General features: G+C 32.5%; 1 protein-coding gene across 6 annotated transcripts in view; it reads right to left on the minus strand.

Annotated features, from left to right (window-relative positions):
- The window catches only part of RABL6_2 (Rab-like protein 6), a 52,818-nt gene that overhangs the window by 15,313 nt on the left and 15,152 nt on the right, over positions 1–22,353 (minus strand). For all 6 annotated transcript variants that reach the window (XM_051218860.1, XM_051218859.1, XM_051218862.1 and 3 more), the window contains 3 exons: positions 20,661–20,752; positions 16,352–16,564; positions 3,558–3,779 (listed from right to left, as the gene is read on the minus strand). In XM_051218860.1, coding sequence (XP_051072445.1) covers positions 3,558–3,779; positions 16,352–16,564; positions 20,661–20,752 — 527 coding nt within the window. The remainder of the gene's footprint in view (positions 1–3,557; positions 3,780–16,351; positions 16,565–20,660; positions 20,753–22,353) is intronic.

Here is a 22,353-nt window from a genome sequence, read left to right on the forward strand (position 1 = left end):
GTCTAACAGCCCGTGGGCCTCGCCACTACATATGGTACCAAAGAAAAATCAAGATTGGCGTCCATGTGGGGACTATCGCCGACTAAACAACCAAACCATTTCCGATAAGTATCCCATTCCGCATATACACGATTTTTCATTAAATCTACACGGCAAATGCATCTTTCCAAAACTTGACCTAGTACGAGCATACCACCAAACGGCTAAGTAGATAGCAAGTAACTCCCGTCCAAAAGTACTATAGCGTTCCTGAGCTGGTGACAGTCTCTTGGAAAAATACGCTACGGGAGTAGTCATGCTATTTACCTGTTGTTGCAATACTGCCACGACAGCTTTCTGTGAGGCATCCGAACATACGGTCAAATGGGTTGTCGGGTCAGTATTGAGGTGTTGTTGCTTTCTCAAATGCCATTTTGGCGTCCGGACGTAGCCTGAATGTTTGATTCTTTTCCTTCCTCGTACCTTTTTTGTCATTTTTCAGTAAATCAGTTAACGGCTGTAACACATCCGCACAACATGGTAGGAATCGGCGGTAGAAATTGCACGTCCCGAGAAAACGGCGTAATGACTTTATGCAGGTTGGTTCAGGGTAATTGGTGATAGCTTCAAATTTCTTTGGGAGTGGTTTGATGCCTTGAGAGTCATTGTAATGTCCTAAAAACTCTAATGCTGGGACTGCGAATATACATTTTGAAGGATTAATGACAACACCTTGTTTTTTAAAGCGATCAAAGAGGATCTGTACATGTTGAACGTGTTCTTCTAATGATGCACTTGCAATCAAAACATCGTCTATGTAAACAAAAACGAAATCTAGACCTTTTGTAACGTTGTCCATGAAGCGTTGAAATGTCTGAGCAGCATTTTTCAGTCCGAATGGCATCCTTAGAAACTCAAACAAACCAAAAGGTGTGATTATGGCTGTTTTTTCAACGTCTTCCGGTGCCATTGGAATTTGGTGGTATGCTCGTACTAGGTCAAGTTTTGGAAAGATGCATTTGCCGTGTAGATTTAATGAAAAATCGTGTATATGCGGAATGGGATACTTATCGGAAATGGTTTGGTTGTTTAGTCGGCGATAGTCCCCACATGGACGCCAATCTTGATTTTTCTTTGGTACCATATGTAGTGGCGAGGCCCACGGGCTGTTAGACGGTCTAATAATACCAAGTTGCATCATATGTTCGAACTCTCTTTTAGCCACTTGCAACTGGCTTGGAGATAGGTCTGACAAGTTTGTTTTGTAAATAGTTATCTGTATTTATTTTGTCAATCTTTCACTGTATGTATATCTATCATTAAATGACTGTAACTGTTATTGTAGTAAATGACCTTGAACTCACTTTCCGTTGTGTAACTACATAGCGTGACACACTTGTGGTTGTTCTCAAATACACTGCTACACACACACTCCTTGTTCTACTCTCACTCGTTATTGAGCTAATTGCATCCTGAATCGAATATTATCCACTGTGAGCTGAGACATATCGCACATAACAGTGGGTTACATTATTGGAGTTCAACAACGTGCTTGAGTGGCACACATATATCTGGTGACTCATTGTACCAGTGTTTATATGCTTAAATAAATAAAATTGTCTACGATAATCAAGCGAACCCCAACCAGATAGCCTCCACCTACCAACATGGCTCAGATCAATAGTCAATGTCCTTATGGACTCGTTCCATTTCGTGATTTGACTGCCCCTAAAAGACTCATAGCAGACTAGGAGAAACTAATGAGCAAACTAGTCCATACATTAGGATCAAGTAAATTCAATTCTATGATCTAATGATAATGCATTCACCTCTCGAGGCCTGATGGTAATACTGAGCTCGATTCGTCTCAGAGAGTCATGAACCCGTACTGCTAACGTTCCAAATAATAATAACGAACTTATCTAGTAGCACCCCGGTTTTTGATGGTTAATCCGTGATAGAAATTCATTTTCCCAATCTACGCATCAATTAAAGAATAGGACGTTACACCATACAAAACAATTATTAAGATATTGCCATCTAGAATTCCGTATAACCAGCTTTTATAAGCAAAATTATGATGATTTATGAATTCGTTCGTAAATGGGAAGAAATAGGAAGATTGTAACTGTGGTAGTTAGTTGGCGTATTTTATAAAGAAAAAAATATTATTGCTTTCTCGTTTCATAATAGACGATTTCCTGTCTATTTAGGAAAAAAAATTGAATAAAGAAAGTGAAGTCACATACATACATACATAATATACATATACACAATTTCAAAAGAAAATAAACATAGAAAGGTGAAGTAAAAAACAAACAAACGAACGGGGCTAAATTTCTTTAATTTGCTTGTGTATGTACGTCAAGTGTTTTTTTTTGTGTGAAGAATAAAACAACTAATTTTTAAGAGAGCAACAACAATAAGAAAATTGATTTTATTAAACTCTATTGAAATTGTTCACCTTATTCCTCCTTTTTTTAAACGTTCAATGTGTTTAGTGAAATTTCAAAAGTGGAAAAACAAAACACAACAATACCTCTAATTTAGGATAGTGTATATGTACGTGTGTGTATTGTCGACACCTAGTATTAATAGCAATCTATTAAAATGTAAATGTAAGCGTACATAGTACTGAAAACAGTGTTGTTGATATTAACTATTGTATTGTTTTTCATTTGGTTGGTAAAAAGTTATTGACTAGTGACAACTATAATGAAACCTTGGTCGAGTAGAATTTCTTCCCGACTACTTCTAACCACTTAATATCAAATACCGTTACGTTGCATAATTTGCTTCATGAAGTTAATACTTAAAATATTTTAGGGAAACTGCTTTACAATGCTCAAAGGCTGTTAAACATAGCTTAAGAAAGTAATAACCATACGTAGGTTTCATGTTTTTGATCACAGGTACCTTCGAACTATTGTTCGCCTTAAGTGAGAAATGTTGAAGTTGGTTGTACGATACTAGGTAATGGTTTTCAATTTCCATTGATTGCGGTGGATATCTACTACGTATACTCTGACAAGTTATTTATAATTGACTAACTAAATGATATTGAAATACCGAAAGAAGATAAAACATATCAAAGAAGTTGAAGGTATTTTTCTCAAGATTCCCTTGAAATCATATTACTATACTGAGAAAAACAGATGAGATTGTGGTCTTCAAAATAGAGGATATTCGTAGATTACGAATATATTGGCTACAGATGCCTTCGACGCACTGCTTGTATATGTTTGGGATCACAGAATGAGCAAGTTAGACCCAGGGTACTACTAGGTAGGGATGGAGAATTGGTTGATGAGTAAATGAATCTTCACCGAACGAGGCGGTTGGTATATACACTACATATATTTGACGACTGCCTACTTCTCGAACTATATCTTCTATACCTAATCTTGGCTACTATCACTGATACTAATACTACTTATATTACTCGAGTATCTCGATGTGTTGTGGCAACTTGAACCGATGTATACATATGTTAAAAACTATATTGTGTATAACTACCTGACTGAGGCTGACAGAGAAAATCATATTACTCCATCAAAAGAATAAAAATTAACACTTACCGTTGTTCTGGTGTCTGATTATCAGTTTTTGGACTTAACTCATATAAAACATGAATCATTTCATCATAATTACGTTTCAATTGATATTGTAGTACATCACGTTGTAGACATAAAAATGGTATATTCAGGAACTTATACACATACATCAAACCTAAACCGGTTTTCATTGAAGATTCACAATATTGTACGGGGATAGAGCGAATCGGATTTGATGATGAACTCCTACAAAAATAATATATATATCATGAAAAGAATTTTATTAGACATACAAAATTAGCAATACAAACCAAGACTTATTATGAAAAAAAACCGATTAATTACCTAGATAGTTAGTAATTCAGCACTAACAATCCACTTAGCACAAGAGCTTAATGAAGAGAGTTGAAATATCAAAGGAAGCGTTACTTTCATTGGAATTTTAAATACACATTGCTGAAAGAGGTAAGTTTAATTAGTTTTCACAATCAACTGACAAGTCGACTGAACAACTATTAAAGACCATATGATGATATTGGACAGTTGTTGTTTCGACCTAACAGTTTGAAGCTATGAAACAATAACAAAGATTCGAGCTCCTAAGACATTCATGGTACGAGGGAATAGACTAAAGTTAGAAATGTGAACCATTGTGATATTCTTACAGTTAATTATCCTATCAGATAATGGCACCCTGCAACAGTTTAATTAATAGGTAGTATGGTTGGTAATGTATGAATTCAGTGGATAAAAGTTAGCTAGTACTATGTTACTTTAATCATATTAAACTTACAAAACAAGTTAGTATGATTCATTCTTGTTGTAACTGGGTAGGGAGGTTGGTGAATAAACCTTTAAGTTCTACAACTTAGTGACCAAGTACAAGTTTGAACATTCAGTTACAAACCATACTCTTTGTATAAAGGCTGATGATACTATGCATCTATTCGAATCAAGAACACAGGGATGAGATCTGAATCTACAACTCTGTGGTTAAAAACCATCTGCTTTTACGATTAGATCACTGTTTACATTAAATAAAACACTAGGCAATTTAAATGTTATTAAGAATTCGACAAAAGTAAAATCTTACGTGAAGGATCGGTTCATACTGTTTTATTACACATGTCTTGTTTCGGATTGAAATAAAACAGTATTTAAACCATCGTTCCTACAGCTAAAAATTTCAGTTTAAAGAATATTTGTTAAAAAAACGAATTTTCTTCATTTTACATCAAACAACTTATTGGAAGAACTGATTAACTAGTTAAAATATATCATAGCATAACAATAAATTCGAAAATGTTAATCTATTGAATTTGGACTCAGTTATATAAAGGGATAGTATCCGCAAAACTAAAAGCATGAGACTGTGAGTTTGGTTCCCGCTACTATCTTGGGTTCCCAAAACACACAAAGGAATCCCCGAAATCTAGTACGAAACATTTATTTACTGCGACCTTCTCCATATTACTTAACAGTACTCCTCAATCGATATCGGGTTTAAAGATTACCACAACTCTATTTTCGTCTGTGCTAGATATATATCATTATGTTAGGTGGCTGGAGGTGATAGGCAGGAAACCCTGCTCGACTTAGGTCTCGTGTTAGTTATAATTTATCAGTAAAATACACCTACAATCTTTAGGGAACCTACACTCCCTGATGGATTTACACACGAGTTGCCCAGTTTCAAAGTCTGATATGTTACGACTGTGGTATTTGGTTTAGACTAAGACTAACCTCTTGCAGGAATGAGATATTTACAATTAGTTGATTAGTGGATAAATACATCACATTATTTAAACTAAGCTTCCGCATAGAACAAAAAACTTATATCACGACAGAGAAAGACCAAAGTTCGGATGATGAAAAATAGTTTGACATATTATTCAGTAAATTTTATTATTATTACTAATATCATTATTACACATATTTTTTAATGAAAGGACAGTATAACGAGTATTGACTATAATAGTGACATTATGGAGCAATATGATTGATACGTATATAATGATGTTTTTAATAACATCAAATTATATTGGTTTAATTCAGATTCACCATTTAGTGCAAATCAATATTCAAGATTGTTTTGTGCAGAAGTCTGATGCAATATGTAGGCCATACATAATCCATAGACTAATAATATTATTATCGTACTATAATGGTCAATAATCAAGTCTGAATGTACTACATATAATAATAATAATAATACCAGTAAATGGTTAAGGTGAATCATTGATGGAAAAGTACAGTTTAACAGTATAAAGTTGATTGAAAACAATTAAACGGACAGAATAAGAATACAACAAATTATTGGTAAACTAGTATTATATTGTAAGTGGAGCTCTGTAAGTAGTACGCATGTAAGCATCAGTTATAAATAATAATAATAATAATAATAATAATAATAATAATAATAATAATAATAATAATGACAGCTCCGTATATTGTGTAAAAACATGTAGCTCTATGTTAACCTTGTAAGAAGTGTACAAAATAATGATTTACAATGCACATCCAAGAATCTTAAACATCCAATTTGTTTACAAGAACTATGTTAAGTGTATGCTGTGCGAAAAATGAAACACCTAAGTTACATAATTAGGGCATTTCGATGATATTTTCAGAATCAAAGAGTGATATTTCGATTAAGTAAATCTTTTATCAGAATTTAGTCTATAGTATTGTACCATAATACACATAGTTCCCTTTATTATCTTGAAGAGAGCAAGAACAAAGATTTGAGGGCGAGACCGAAGGTCCCGTGTTCGAATCCCGCGAGGCGGGGTCGTGAATGCGCACTGCTGGGAAGTCCCACAGTAGGACGAAATGGCCGTCCAGTACTTCCAGGTTTTCCATGGTGGTCTAGCTTCAATTGACTCATGATCTCAACTGTTTAAATTACTACAATCTCCACAAAACCCCTTCTGATAAATTTATTTGTTATACAATTATTTAGCCTCCAAAATCTGCTTAAATCTTGATTATACTATGCTGATACGTATTTAAAACAAATTCCGAACAAATTCATTTGTATTAATATTTTTAACTCGCTTTGTAATTTTAATTTTTTTTGAAACATTACATATTGTGAGTAGCTGAAGACAGTCTGACGAAATAAAATGAATTCATGTTGTTCCACTCGAATTTTTATACTTGTTCTTTTGTGGTATTGTATTAATTATATTGTGTTAGCATTAGTTACCGTCCTGTTAGGGAGTTCTGGGTACGTAAATATATCAGAATGGAGATTTGTGGAGATGTTTTAGGGGTGAGTCAATCGCTTCTTAAGCGACAAAAAAATGTGAAACAGTACAGTTCTTTTAATAATGTCGTACTATCTTACACGAATATATCTTAGAGATGTTTTTATCAATATTTATAATCATTAGGTAACAAATTTCCACCTTTTTATCATTGTAATGTATGATATAATGCTTTTAAATTGTTGTTCGCATGTAACTTAAATAGACATTTTTTCAGTTTTATTTACTTGTCACATTCTACTTGAAATTCGACACTTTTCATTAAACAGGGAACACTAATTAGAACGTAAAAAAGATAGTGATATTTCAGTGAAGAGATCTCTTTTTAGGCTGTACAGTCGCAGGCGGATAACTGTTACACCGGATATGGAATGAACTCTCAATATAGTACCGAAGAAACAAAAATAAATAAAAAAACGTTACTCTTATTAATTAAATGGCTCTAAACAGAGTTTAAAAATTTGTACACAAATGTCTCAGGAACTCAATACAAAGAGTGGTTCAAGAATGACAGTGACTAAAAATAGATCCCTTGGCTGAATCACTTGTTCGCTCTTTTTCTCGGTCCTATTATCCGTCCTCTAGTTTAACTTATCGGAACATTTCCATAAGCTACCTACCTACCTATATGAATTGTTACAAAATACTGTAAATAACTATGCTTTATTTTAATTGTGTCTTTCGAATATTTTTTTCTCATCTGTATGGTTACGTGTGTGCATAGTAAATAGGTCAGCTAGAACATTTTTCATATTTTAGTTTGGTTCCGTCCCTTCTTTATCAGTTTTTTCCCTCTCTAAAATACTACTACTACTATTAATAATCATAATTGTGATAGTGACCCACTAAGCAAATAATTGATTGAACTTGACATTTATTACTGCCATATATTTACTGTCCAAAAATCTGATTCGAGTACAACATATAACAACAACGTTATTGTGAAAAGTAAAAGCTGAATTGTTCATGTTAGATTGTTCAATAGATCATGAACTAGAATATATATCTCTACTACTTATCTTTAGTTAGTTTAGAAACATTTCCTAAAATACCTAATTGTTTTTTGTTTTACATCTGTCACAATGAACTTTTATCTTACTATACTACTACTTAGTTTGTTACCTGATTTTAATTTGTTTACATAAGGTTTTATTTAATGATAATGCCATTTAGAATAGAAGAAAAGAAATTGGTGATAAACTAAGTGGAAGCATTTATTCAAGACGGTAATAAACATTTGGTGTACTCTGTTTATTAGACAGATATTGTGGGTAAGAACCTGCAACATGCAGACATATACATACATATAGGGTAGGTTTGAGATTTCCATATAATCGTTTAAACAAATCGATTGAGTATTCAAAAATAAGGGATATTTTAGTGAACCAATGTTTACAATAGCTCCATCATCAGGAGCTCTACAGTTGTGAATTTAAAAGAAGGTATACATTAATAAGTGAAGTGGAAAATGTCAGAGGTTGCAGTAGTAAACTTTGCATCAATTACGACTTAAATACGTCCAAATCGCGTCCTTTGTAGATTTGAAAGGCCATTTAACAAAAAGATAGAAAAATTCATTATAAGGCTTCGAATTACAAAACTCTAATAAAACAAACAATGTGAATATAACGCATAATGGGAGAAGTGTTATGTCAGGTTCATTGGGATAGTAATATCAATAAAGTCGTGTGTGTATAATGTGTAATAAGAGAAATGTTTTCAGGGTAGTCATTATACGACATTTATGTGGATTGAGAACGATGAATATGCAAATTAAAAACAAGGTAACGGGTTGAGGACAAGTGTTTATAATATTTGGTTTATGTATGGGGTGACCCGATCATAGGTAAGTAATCATATCGTCACATTTTTGAACTACGATTATATATATTGGTATGGGGGGATTTCTGGAAATTATTCGATTCTTATTTTATACCGAGGACTTAGGCAATTGCTGAAAATAAGCAAGCACTGGACAGCTGTTTTGTCCTAGAATGAGACTATCCACAAATGCGTACCAACAACTTCGCAGGAGTGAGGATCTTTATATATGTCGTAGGGGGACACTAAGAAATCAGAACTTCTGCAATAGTGTGCAACAATGGTACATATATTCAATTGCAATCAATCTAAAATATAACGCGATGATCATGCAACTCCACTGGTGATATTGAGTCTCATACTAAGACTAAACAACCATCTAATGCTCCCTATTATTACATATGAATACAACCAGAATTTAGATTAATGTCCATAAAATGATTTCATCTAGAGAATACGAATCATTTATTTCCTCTCATTGTGTTACTAATATAAATAATAAGGTTTTTGAATGTTAATTAACAGAATTTATAAATTAGTACAGGTTATATTTTATTTAATTCAGGTTGAGCTTTTCGACGACCACCGTCAATGTATACCAATAGTATTACTTAATAAGAGTCTACAAGTGATTCCCACCGACTGAAATTGTACTGATTAGGACAAGGCGAAACATCGATTGCTAGAAAAATCATATGATGCTTATTAAAAAGCGACCAATTTCTACATTTATCTCGTTATAGTACATTCTCATGTGTTTTTGATGTTGTATAGCCTAATTTCATTTCTCTCTATTACTTTTAGTAAAATAATTTCTAACTCAGTGGGATATAGATCAATACCCGGTAGAAAGAGTTGCTAAATGATTAGAAAATTAGAATTTCAATGATTAATTTACATAATTAAACCCTAATCCAACTAATTCAATTTGAACAGACGTATAATATTACCACTACCATCTATAGAAAAAACAACAGTTTGAAATTGTGAAAGTGAATCTATACATGATTACTAATTCGTATAGAAATTAAATAAAGAGTGAGTTAATAGTGAACTATTGACCTAAGAATTATCAATTGTGTGATGTACACACACATAATATGAACTTCTGATGCGAATGTCTCTCTGATATCTTTCCCACTTGTTTTTACAGTTTTTGTATTAATTAATGAGGCCTTTATTAGCCTTATTTTTTCACTTTTGAATTAAACTAGTGGAGCTAACAATCCAAAGTAAAATCAATTTAGAAATTCTAAGAATGACAGAGGATTTCTGGAATAGTCATAGATCCAACCTCAAGTGGTGTCCGTCAAGGCTGTTTACTATCTCCATTTTTGCTCGGTTTCAGCATAGACTTGCTGCTGGAAATAACCTTCTTGTAGTTATTATATTATATTAACTTGAATAAGTTTACGTGTTAAATGAGATTGTAAGATTGCTGATCTGAATAAATAAAGGTAACATGGACTGGAAAAGCTATTAATGTAATTACAAATCAAATGTTTACTCAAAGATTGCATAATATATAGATTAATATGGATTAGATAAGAGATAGTAAATAGGGGTGGGTTTTAAAATTGTTCAATTCTAACTAATTTAGTGCGAATCGGTCATACAGCTAATATCGAACAGTTATTTATAGTGATATAGCGTATTAATAGCTATCTGTATGAATCTATCAGACAAAGAATCTTTTGAACGATTGGAGAAACAATAGTTCGGATCGAAAAGCCGGAGATTCGCGTTCAAAGGAAAATATGTTCAATTGCTTCTTTCATCTTGGCCAACTTCTAGCTTAGTTAGTTAACAATTATTTTTAAGATAGTACATAATTTGGTCAATGTAAAACTGATTTTTTCGGATTAATAATTAGTATAAATAATTGTAGAAACTGAAATGAATTAGTTTTTAAATATGGGCATTTTTCAGCCACTCAATATTTTTCGGTTATAACAGTAATCTATGCTGGGGATTAAAAAATTCGAGAAGTTTGTCTGTTTACAGTTTTAGAGTGATGGCTATTGTATAGCAATGATCAGGTTTTACAAAAAATATAACCGCAGTTATATCTCATAGAAACACTTCTTGGTACATATCATTCTAAGTATTTGATATGTAGGTAAATTATTTTAATGGTTGATGGAGTCGTGATAAAAAGGTTGAAGGAATAAAATTTCAACCATTCAATTTCAGACATGAACACCACTTCGTCTATACCTAGTTGTGTCAGGCGAATAGTATCATTAAACTTTACAAGTGAACCAACTACATAAATGGTTAAACGTAACATGTAGACATAATGGTTTTCGTTATCGTAACTAAGAGTGTTCCCTTCAATCATTACAGGTGAATATCATTACTCAGTAATATAAGTTAATAATTTGACCATAATGGTGCAAAACAAATGAGAGAAAAGCTTACAAAACAAATGAAGCCAGGAATAAACATTTAGGGATTTATTAATGGATTTACGTAAATAAATTATTTAATGAGGGTCATATAGTAATTACTATTAATAGAACCATTTTTAAGAAAAAACAACTGTAACATTAGTCAATAAACTAGTACTCTGACAACAATAGTAATAATATTTACTCATTAAACATAAATACTATGTTTTTGTTTTCATTACGAAAACGTTCGTAACAGACAATGATCACATACGATTAGAATAAAGGAGTAGGTGGGGAGTGAGATGACAATCAATTAATTTGTTAATTTACAAAAATAATAAATCATTGACAGACAGTTTACCAATACTTAGACCGCAATAAACATGGTGATATACGCTGACGGGAAAAGGAAGAGGGTGGAGAGTATCGTTAAGACAATCATATGCTTTACGCATATTCAAATGTACACATGCATACACTGACAATATGGAAGGATTAAAGCGGTTATTGAGTGAATCAGTTAGTTCTAAAGTACTTATTAAATTTATTGATAAAATATGGTGTTATGTACTACTACTACTACTACTGGTAGTAATCAATAATAGATTTTTCATTGATTTTATCAAAAATATTCAGAAAAACAATAGATAAATAGAGGAGGGAGTATATAATAACACAAAGAGGACAGTGATTAAAAGAAGTGCATACAAACACAATCCGATAGGACAATCCTAATATGTGCTCATGTATACACGAACAGTTGAAATAGGTAGAGGGGAAGGGTGTACAAAAATCAATAATATACCATCCTATACTTATTAGAATGTTTGTTCAGTGCACGTATATATTTGAAATGGAAAACAATGTAACGAATGTAAATTATACGCAGAAGCATGTGTGTATGTATACTTGTTTATGCAAGAGAGAATGTGGACAAAGATTAAATAATTTTTTAATAATTTTATGCAAATTGTGAATTTTATTTTTAAACAAGAGAATCAAACATTCATTTCCTTATTGATCTCGTTTAAAGTGCAAAATTGATATTTGAACATGAAATTGATGTTACTTATTTTTAAGTCGAGAAAAAAATAGCAGAATACGTATTTGTAGTTTGTATTCATATCATATTAATATTAGTTGAGTTAACAATGGAAGTCAAGGTGCATTTGAGATGGGATTACCCAGCATTAGGCATATTAGTTGGGAGTAAAACAGTTGTCGCCAGTGTTATGTAATGGTCATCGAAGTATATCACAAATTGGTTGAAGTTGAAATGTTGGACACCGACATAGTAGTTTTAATGGTTAAGCATTCACTACCAGACTGGAAGGTCTTTGGTTCATTTCTTGATGAAATTGTGTGTAAGCTCTACTGAGTCCCGCACTAGGAAGAAGCGGCTATTCAGTGCTCCTCAGTTTTTAATGATTCTTCAACTGGAATTAATCTATGACGAATACGACCTACAAATCAAACAGATCTCCATAAAACCCCTTCAATAAAGATATTCATTTGGTTATAACTTTTCTTAAGAGTTGATATCTCACCTGGAGACCTGTTAAAAACCAGAGATTGCTGATACACAATCCGTGTTTTGTTTCAGTTTGGAGGATTTCTCAACAATCCATTCATGCATAACTCCAATATAAGATTGAACTTAGAAACTTCACATCTCAAAGCATATAAAATAACATCAAACAACCGGATTAGGGTTAAGTCAATCAATGCACTGCAATGTGAACATTATGCAGTGTGATTGATGTGTTAATGTTTTATTCATTTAAATTGATTGACTTCGTAGGTCATAGTTTCTTGATAAGAATTCAAGAAATGCAAACGGAACCTGGTCACTAAGAATAATAGTAATAATAAAAAGTAAACGACTAGAATTTATCTTGTTTAACAGGTATCAATGCCAAGGTTGAACTTGATGGTTTCAAATAAATTGATCATTGGGTAGAAAGTTAATAATAAATATATTTTTTGTTGTTATATCCCAATGAGTAGAAAAATTGTATTTCTGACGTTTCGTGACTTAATGTAAACCACTTCTACAGAGTAAATAAACAACCGAATTAAATTAACACAAGTTCAAAATAGTACAAAGGAAACAATGCAAACCATTTTTTGTACAATCAAAATCACCATAGGTTTGCATATGTCAATGTCAAGTTATTCTTGGTCAAGGTGAATTTGTGTGACCTGTCACTGTATTAAATTGTGCGTCAGAATGTGGGTATGAAAAATGTATGTATTTGTAATATAAAGTAGTGAGGTTGAGATTAGGTATGTGTGTGTAGAAGTCGCCGCAATCCTAGAACCAGTACTCGAAAAACGTCCAGACAAACAATCGCATATATTATGTCAAGAAACATATAACATATTGACAAAACAAATATCCGTTCCACCTAATGTTTCCAAAGAAGAATGGAAAGCTTTGCACTCATTGCAGAAAGATAGAACGATTGTCATTACCTAAGCTGACAAAGGGAATACAACAGCGGTCTTCAGCAAGAGTGGCTATGAAGGAAAAGCCCTTTCACATCTATCGACGGGACCAAATTTGAAGATCGATTCAAAGAATCTTCAAGTGGTTGAAAATAAAGTTAAATCAGAGACAAGTGAATTCTGAAAGAACTAAAGCAATTTACTGGCGTTTCCCTATAGTTTACTTTATACTCTAAATCCAACACTATATCACGATTCTATGGGCCACCAAATATGACAAGCTTGACATTCCTTTAAAACCCATAGTGGACTTCACGAATACCTCGACATATGATTGATCTAAATGTCTAAACAGCATACTGAAGCCACTTCAACACAATCTAATTAATGTCTTAAAGGATTCATACGAATTCAAATCAAAAGTCTTGAAGTTATCCATCAACATGAACGAAACAGTGGTAAGCTATGATGTATCTTTACAAACTAGCATTCCAATTGACAGATGTCTAGACTTCACTAATGGTTCACTAGAGAATGATAATACTCTATCTATTTTAATCATCAAATCCTTGAAATTGTGCTTGAACTCAACACTTTTCCCTTTTAAAGGTACCTTATGTAACAAATGAATGGAGTAGCTATGTGATCTCCAGTATCTCAGATTGACCGAGACTTATTTATGTCCCACACTGAGTCGCTCATTTTTGCTAGCACCATCAGACCACACATCTGGCTCAGATATGTAGATGACACATTTGTCATTATTAAAAAGACCTTACTTAGAAATTTCTCCAAAAACATAAACACGCTCTCAGAACACATCAAATTCACTTTTGAAATAGATGAACATAGCAAACTACCTTTCTCAAACTATTTAGTTTAAAGGAATTCTAATGGTAGTCTAAATCTAACCATATACCGAAAACCGACACGTTCTGATCGGTATATTGATTTTAACTCTGTACATCCATTCAGTGCGAAACTTTCCCTATCCCTGAATCTTTTCAGAAGAGCAACCAGGATCATTACTTCAGAAGAAGGAAAACTAAAAGAAAAAGAGAATATAATAAACATGCTACGACTTAATAATTTCCCTGAAAATATTAAAAACATTAAAACAAAACTATCCGTCTGTAAATAACAATCCTAATAAAAGATCTTGGATTGGTACTGTGGTTTCACTTTACCACCAAGGTACAACAGAAGAATTACAAAGGACATTGGAAACGCACAAAATTGAAGCTTTCTATAGATAACTAACACTAAGAAACTATTTAGTTAAAATAAAGATACTATCCCTTTCACTTCCACACAAAATTGTGTCTACAGATTAAGTTGTGTCAATTGTGATGCATTCTGTATTGGAGATTCTCCTCGTGAGGTCTCGACTCGTGCCAAGGAACATTTAATTTACACAAAAAGACCTCGTAATGATCGTGTAGAATTGGAAAATTTACAGGTTTAATCAGCAATAGCAGTGCATGCTATTTTCACGAAATCAATACTAAAAGTATCAAAATAATTCAGAAAGGCTTTTCCAATTACAAAGAGAGGCGAGTAGCCGAAACGTTTCACATTGTGCCAAATCCCCTGCCTTCAATAAGAAAGAAGGCCTGAATGTTCATTCAACTTGGACTGTTTATCCAAACAACCACATATGACCTTATTTTCCACACAATTTTCATACACACACATACCTAATCTCAACCTCACTACTTTATATTACAAATACATACATTTTTCATACCCACATTCTGACGCACAATTTAATACAGTGACAGGTCACACAAATTCACCTTGACCAAGAATAACTTGACATTGACATATGCAAACCTATGGTGATTTTGATTGTACAAAAAATGGTTTGCATTGTTTCCTTTGTTCTATTTTGAACTTGTGTTAATTTAATTCGGTTGTTTATTTACTCTGTAGAAGTGGTTTACATTAAGTCACGAAACGTCAGAAATACAATTTTTCTACTCATTGGGATATAACAACAAAAAATACATTTATTATCTTGTTTTGTCAAGTTTGTAAGTGTTATTGATCAGTTCTGTACGACAACGATTCGTTGGATAGAGTATGTTGTAACTATATATATATATATATATAACCACAGGAATTTCTCTGCAGGCCTAGAAGTTTAGTCAGTCAGTCATAGGTAAAATAGATTTTGGAACATTTTTGAATGGGTTTAGGTCGCCAAACCACAGAAGCACTGAGAAATGACAGTTTTGGTAAGAGATCTTTTAATTATGAACGATTAAAGCTTTTAAGGACCCACTAATAATGGAAAGTAACGATATTGAAAAGCTATTTGTTTCTCTCTTTTGAGCGTTGATTTAATTTTTTTGTTTTAAAATTAAAGTTGATAAAACTGAGTTATTTCGAGTAACATTAAAATGAACCATTTTTGTTAAATTGTCTTATTAACAATTAAAATATTGATTATCATGCGATATTGCATAACTACTTTTTCAACAATTAAGATAGAAGCATGATTTATTTTTTGAATGTTGTATTACTTATGTAACAAATTTTAAAACCAAATTGCAATTATAAACGAAAGATGACATAATCTATACGTGTAATTCGGCATAGATGTGAAAAAAGAACGGTCAAATTAATGATGCGAATTAATGTAGAATAAAGACCATAGTGGAAACCTCCTAATACCTACAATAATTTTGGTAGTTAATGAAACACGGTGGTAGGAATGTTTTGTTGACTAAGGCCAAGCGAAGTTTCCTACTCGACAATCAAAAATCATCTAGCATCAATGAATTTAAGTGAACAGTACTTCAAATTGTGGGCAGTAAATTAAGGGTGTTATGAAAATATATACATAAAACTCCTGAACAACCTTTTTCTAATTAAAAAATCTCACTTTTGTACATAAATATTTCTTGATAATTCATTGAATTTTTCATCAGATGTAACATTATACTGATTTGATTGCATAATAGAATCATTGAGGAACATTTGAACTTGTTCTTCAGTGATTTTACGTTGTTCTTGTATATCATGGAAATTTGACACAATTAATATGGGCAGTTTTGGAGGAATTTGTACAAGTTCATGACATACATATTCAAATGTCCTATATGAAAATTTATACAGCGAATGAGAGTGGGTAAAAATAAACTTTCATGAAGAATAAGGAAATTAAAAGTATGGATAGTAAAGCATATGTTGCCTGATAATTTTCGAAATCAGCAAAAAACGTATCACGGAACTTTCAGAAGGAAGTAGGTAACAGAATAAAACACCCCAAGGGATTGAACAGGCAATGATATCGAAGAGGGTTTTACAAAAAAGGATATAGTTCACCAGAACTCGAGTTTTGAGAATATTCCGTATGGGAGTATGTTGTTTCAGATAAAGAAACAAGCATCTCTGAAGTCAATGAAATTAGGATTGAGAAGCAGTCTCATTGATGATAGTACGAGGATTGTACTATAACACGGAGTGACTGCATTTAGAAAGAGTGGAACATTGGACTACGTCTTGGTGATTAAATGATGTTGCATTGATTTCGAGAGCTGAACTTTCTACTGAGTTCAGCATTATGTTGGATCATGAGTGTGTATACTGGTCAAAAGTTCAAATGAAAACTATTCAATGCTTCCCAGATGAAGTTATTCGCATTTCGGATGAGAATTATCTTTGAACTATAAAGTCTGTATGAAATCACTTGATTCAAATACTTTATATGATCGCTATATTTATTGCATTCATGTTTGAATTACAGAGATGATATCGGCTTAGGGAAAAACTAGGTTTCTATATTATTCTGAGTTTTAGGACAACTTATGTACATAAAACTACCAATTTCAAAAGTTTAAAGTTTCTACAAAACAATCTGGCTAAATAATAAGTACTTTTTCACTAGTAACCAGGTTTAAAACTTTTTCACACTTCTAATAAGCTGCAACTTATGAAGACAACCAAAATTTATTTATGACGTTGGGTGAATATTATGAAATATCAGCAAATGATCAAATTTGGATATATGAAGTGTTGGGTATCACTACTTATTCATCTAAATGTATTTTACTTATTGTAAGATGCAAGCGTCTTGAGATCAATGGATTTTATGTGAATTTATGGCTGGGTACTGAAACTGTTACTGGGTACTTGAACTATGGCGTCTATTTCTGTCTATTTCTCTGTCTAGCTGTCTATTTCTCTTTAATTTTCACTGATATATCAGCTGACATTATCTTACGACTCAAACTCAGATAAAGTATCTATTCTCGTTTATTTGCTTCGATAGTTATGTTTTAAGTCAGCTTATGTGAAATAATTATACCATTGTAAGTTGAGTTACACAACTGAACTGTCAAACATCTGATCGAATATACCAATTCAATAATTTCCATTATATATATATATATATATATATATATATATATATATATATATATATATATATATATATAATTCGACAGAAAGTGAACAACACTGGTCAAAGTTATCATCATAGTCATCAGGAAAATCAAATCAATGCATTTCTTTGCGGAAAACCTATCGACTTTACACACGTAATTTACCTGGTCTAAATTTAATAGGGTGTTTGTTTTTCCTAATGCCTACACCAAATTATTTAAGATGAATCACATATTTATCCAGGATACTTATCTTTTCTCTGATTGGCCAGTTTTGACCTTGAATTTTTCTTACTATCTTCCTGACATTTTTTCCATGGATATCACTACATTATTGATTTTTGCCATATTATTGTGTGTTTTCCTTTTTCTCCTATAAAACACAAGGCCTGTGGTTTGCAAATACACAAGCAGGAATATTTAGCAGTAATTTCAGTAAATGGTAACTAATCACTAGGAAAAGAAGTCATTCATTTTATTCACCATAAAGGGTTTATGGAAATTTATGAGTTACATGGTTTATGTCAAGAACTGATCTTAGTTAGGTAATCTTTAAAAACCAGAAAGCGCTGGACAACGGTTTCGTTCTAATATGGAACCTCTTGGTAGTGAGCACTCACAAACCCACCACAGGGGGTAGAACTCAGGACCTCCGGTCTTACATGTGAACGTTTAAAGTCTAGACCACTGGACCGGGACCCAACAATTGACATGTTTCACCCCAATCACTTCATAATATCGCGCGACCATGTTCATAGTTAAGTTTTCATCATTCCTGACAATATGAAATTGGGGATATGGAGTATGTCGGTTCAATCTATTTTACCTTCTTAAAAGTACAGTAAAAAATAATATTAAAAAGATTTCGGGAATCAAATATGAAATAGGCTAACTGTTCAACAGAAATTATCTATGGACATTGAACAGCCCCAAATGTGCAACGTTACGCAGTCTAAGATTAGGATGAAACATCTGTCCGTTGTTTTACGTTTTTCAATGGTTGTGCCTAGTGATAAAGTCAGTCCATGATGTAAATTATAAACTGAAAAAGGATCTCCATAAACCTCATCGATATAAAAAATATTTGGAATTTCCTCGTTTTATATTAATTCAAAGACCATAGTCTATATGACAGAATGTAAGAGTAATTCTCCAAGATTTAGAGTCGTTGGACGATAAAAATAGTGGTTCTACAAAATACTACAACCGACTACTAGTGCTAAGTGCTAATGAAAGTCGATCGATCAGGAAAATCAATACAGATATCGATTGATACAGTGTATTAAAGAATAATTTGTTTTGTTGTTATTTCTCTCATTAAAGTTACCAATGAATATATTTAATTAAACTTGACCCATTTTTTGTTTATATCAGTAGTATAAATTACAAGTGAATGTGAAAACAGAAAATTTTACAAATAGTAGTAGTATATATTGATAAGTTTAAAAGCATGACCTCGATAATCGGTAATACCAAATGCGTAATTAACCTATCTACATAGAAAGTAATCAATATATATGAAAATTATGTGCAAATGTTGTGTGCACTTTCGGCGGATATCACATCTTCAAAGCATGATAATAGTTATTAGTGTTAAACACTATTCTACTTTATAAATTACACCTACTATTTATTTAATTGAAAGTTAGGTCATACTTGAATCAATAATAATAATAATAATAATAATAATAATAATAATAATAATAATAATTCAATTTCAATTTCTTTACTAAATCAACTTAATTTAGTGTTCATTAAAGAAACGTGTTAATAGTGAGAAAAGTAGACGATTATTAAACTGAGACGTGATTACTAGAGCGCAAATGTGCTGGGTATGAGATAGTTATGCATGTAAGATAATGAAAGATGGTTAATTAATCTGAAAAAGTGATTGAAGATAGATGTGTACATCATTGTATTCCAGCCCAGTGATCTGAAGATTAAGTGTTCGCGTATGCGACCGAAGGTCTCGAGTTCGATCCCTTGGGATGGGGTTTCGGGTTCACACAGTTTGAGAGTCCCATACTAGGACGAACAAGCTGTCCAGTATGTACTGATATTGACAACACTTAAGAATATCCACAAGTTTCTATAAACTTAAGGTGAAGAAATTACGGACAACAAAATGCTGTACGGGTTGTCCAAATTTAAAAGATTATGTTTTTGGAAGCATTACGAGGCAACTCGATCGATTTTAAATACTTCAACATCAGAAACCACTTAGTATATTACTTGTATAAAAGCAAATCTTGATTCATTAACCATTCATCGTTTAAAATTTTCACCGAAATATATCCAAAATAAGAGGAAAGTATTAGTAATCTACGATGAAAAATCTGTTTTCATGACCTTCTTAGATATACTAATTTTTGAAAATATGGTAAAATATTTTCGGATTATTCAGTGCACTACTTAAATCTTTATAACAGTAGATAAGAATATCTCGGTGGAATAGGTTTCAAGTTGTATTGAATAATTGATGAAGGGGTTATATTTAGTGTCAATATTATAACCAACATGAAATGTTTTACTGAACCTAAAACGACTGTAAACTAATGACAAATAGTCTGATTATTCTGTATAATCTCTTTTTCTTGACACAACTGATTGAATGGAAACGAAGCGGAATTTGAGTCGATTTACAAATTACATCAACTGATATTATATTTAACAAATAATTTCAATATATAACGGCTTACAAAGTGAGTATTCTCTGAAGATAACAAAACCAATTTAATATTCAGTTGAATTATTAATATTTTGGTAGTATCATAGGTACATAACCAAAAAGTTGAAATTTCAACTCACGATGATTTTGTCATATCCATCATTAAGATAACACCATGTGCACCTTTGTAGACATTAATAAAACTTGCATCTAGACATGGTTCAATATTTCCCTGTTATAGAGGAAAAGGTTAGAATGTGAATAAATGGGCATAAAATCTGAACAAAATATTTTTGAATTAAAAAGAATTATAGTAACCGAATTGTAGGTCTAAATCAAATTAAAATTTGGGAACTAAGTCAAGTGGAATGGTATTATGATGTATTGTATATACGTTATATATTTGGGGTTAGGTTAAAACGAAGCTCTGAATTCAAATCCTTTTGACTTATAGTCTAAATACCAAACATCTAATGCACACCCAATTACGAGAATTGATTCTAAGAAGGTGAAGGGAGTAAATAGCACCATGGTAATGTCTCCGATTGAAAGTTTCAAAATTAGGTTCAGATGTTGAGCGAAGAAGGGTTTTTCATCAGTTTGTGAACACTTAATTGAAGTAATCTAACGAGTAGATACAGTCTGAAGAAAATTGCGGTGTGTGAGAACTTGCTATTTAAACTTTGATACATTGATTTTTTTTTATCAGAGTACCCTACATCGATAAATGGTGATGGGATTACAAAAATGAATTATTATCACAAACAGATAAAAATAAGATATTGATTCCAAGTTATTTGTAGTCTTATAATCAAAGCAGACAAAATAGCAGGACGAATAGATTTGTGTGCATTTATATCTTGTAAAATTTCCATCAGAATGCTCTTATAATACTTGATACTATTATAATCATTTGTAATGAAATAGTTCCTTCAAACAATAGTATTGTCATGAGACCTCTGTAAGATTCCTGTTCTATCGAAACCTTTCAAGTCCTGAATATATTATAAGGCTAATATTTCCATATAAAGTGAACTCGTTTACTATTTATACATGTGAGGCTTTTCAAAGGAATGTTACACGAGGTTGAACAGATGCAAGATTAAGTGGTGAGACAATAGTGTCATAAATATTAAGTTAATTTTTTGAAGTTACTGATATATATGTCAGTAGTTAGAGAATAAATAACTCCAACTGTGGCTCTTTTAGGGTTACTGTCATTCCAAAGCCCACACAAAGGAGGGGGGTTGGGTATGGGGTCAGCAACCTGATCACGTAGAAAACGACCTTGCAGGAAAAAGCTAACCAGAATAAACAAACTGAACCATTTAAACCCTGTCCTCTGAATTGAAGGATCTTCGTTCAGAAGAATTATGACACATGGTGAAAGCCCAGATTCTTCGGAAATCACGAGGTCGATGCCCTTTCTAACAACCAGAGCAACAATTAACATAAGAATATGGAATGTCCGAACAATGTGGGGGACTGGGAGGATCAACCAAATAGCTACGGAAATGAGGAGATACAACTTGGCGGTTCTTGGAATCAGTGAAACCTATTGGACCCAAGCTGGACAGAAAAGAATATATTTAGGAGGGATACTGCTGTACTCGGATCATGAAGAAGAACATGCTCAGCACACTCAGAGAGTTGCCTTGATGCTGTCAAAAGAGGCATATGAAGCACTTGTAGGGTGGAAATCTCACGAACCCAGAATCATCAAAGCATCCTACAAAACAACAAAGGGATCATAATGAATGCTATCCAATGTTATACACCCACCAATGATAGCAACGACGACGATAAATATCACTTTTGTGAGAGGCTACAATT

Source organism: Schistosoma haematobium, chromosome ZW (genome assembly GCF_000699445.3).
Source record: "Schistosoma haematobium chromosome ZW, whole genome shotgun sequence".
Taxonomy (NCBI): Eukaryota; Metazoa; Platyhelminthes; class Trematoda; order Strigeidida; family Schistosomatidae; genus Schistosoma; species Schistosoma haematobium.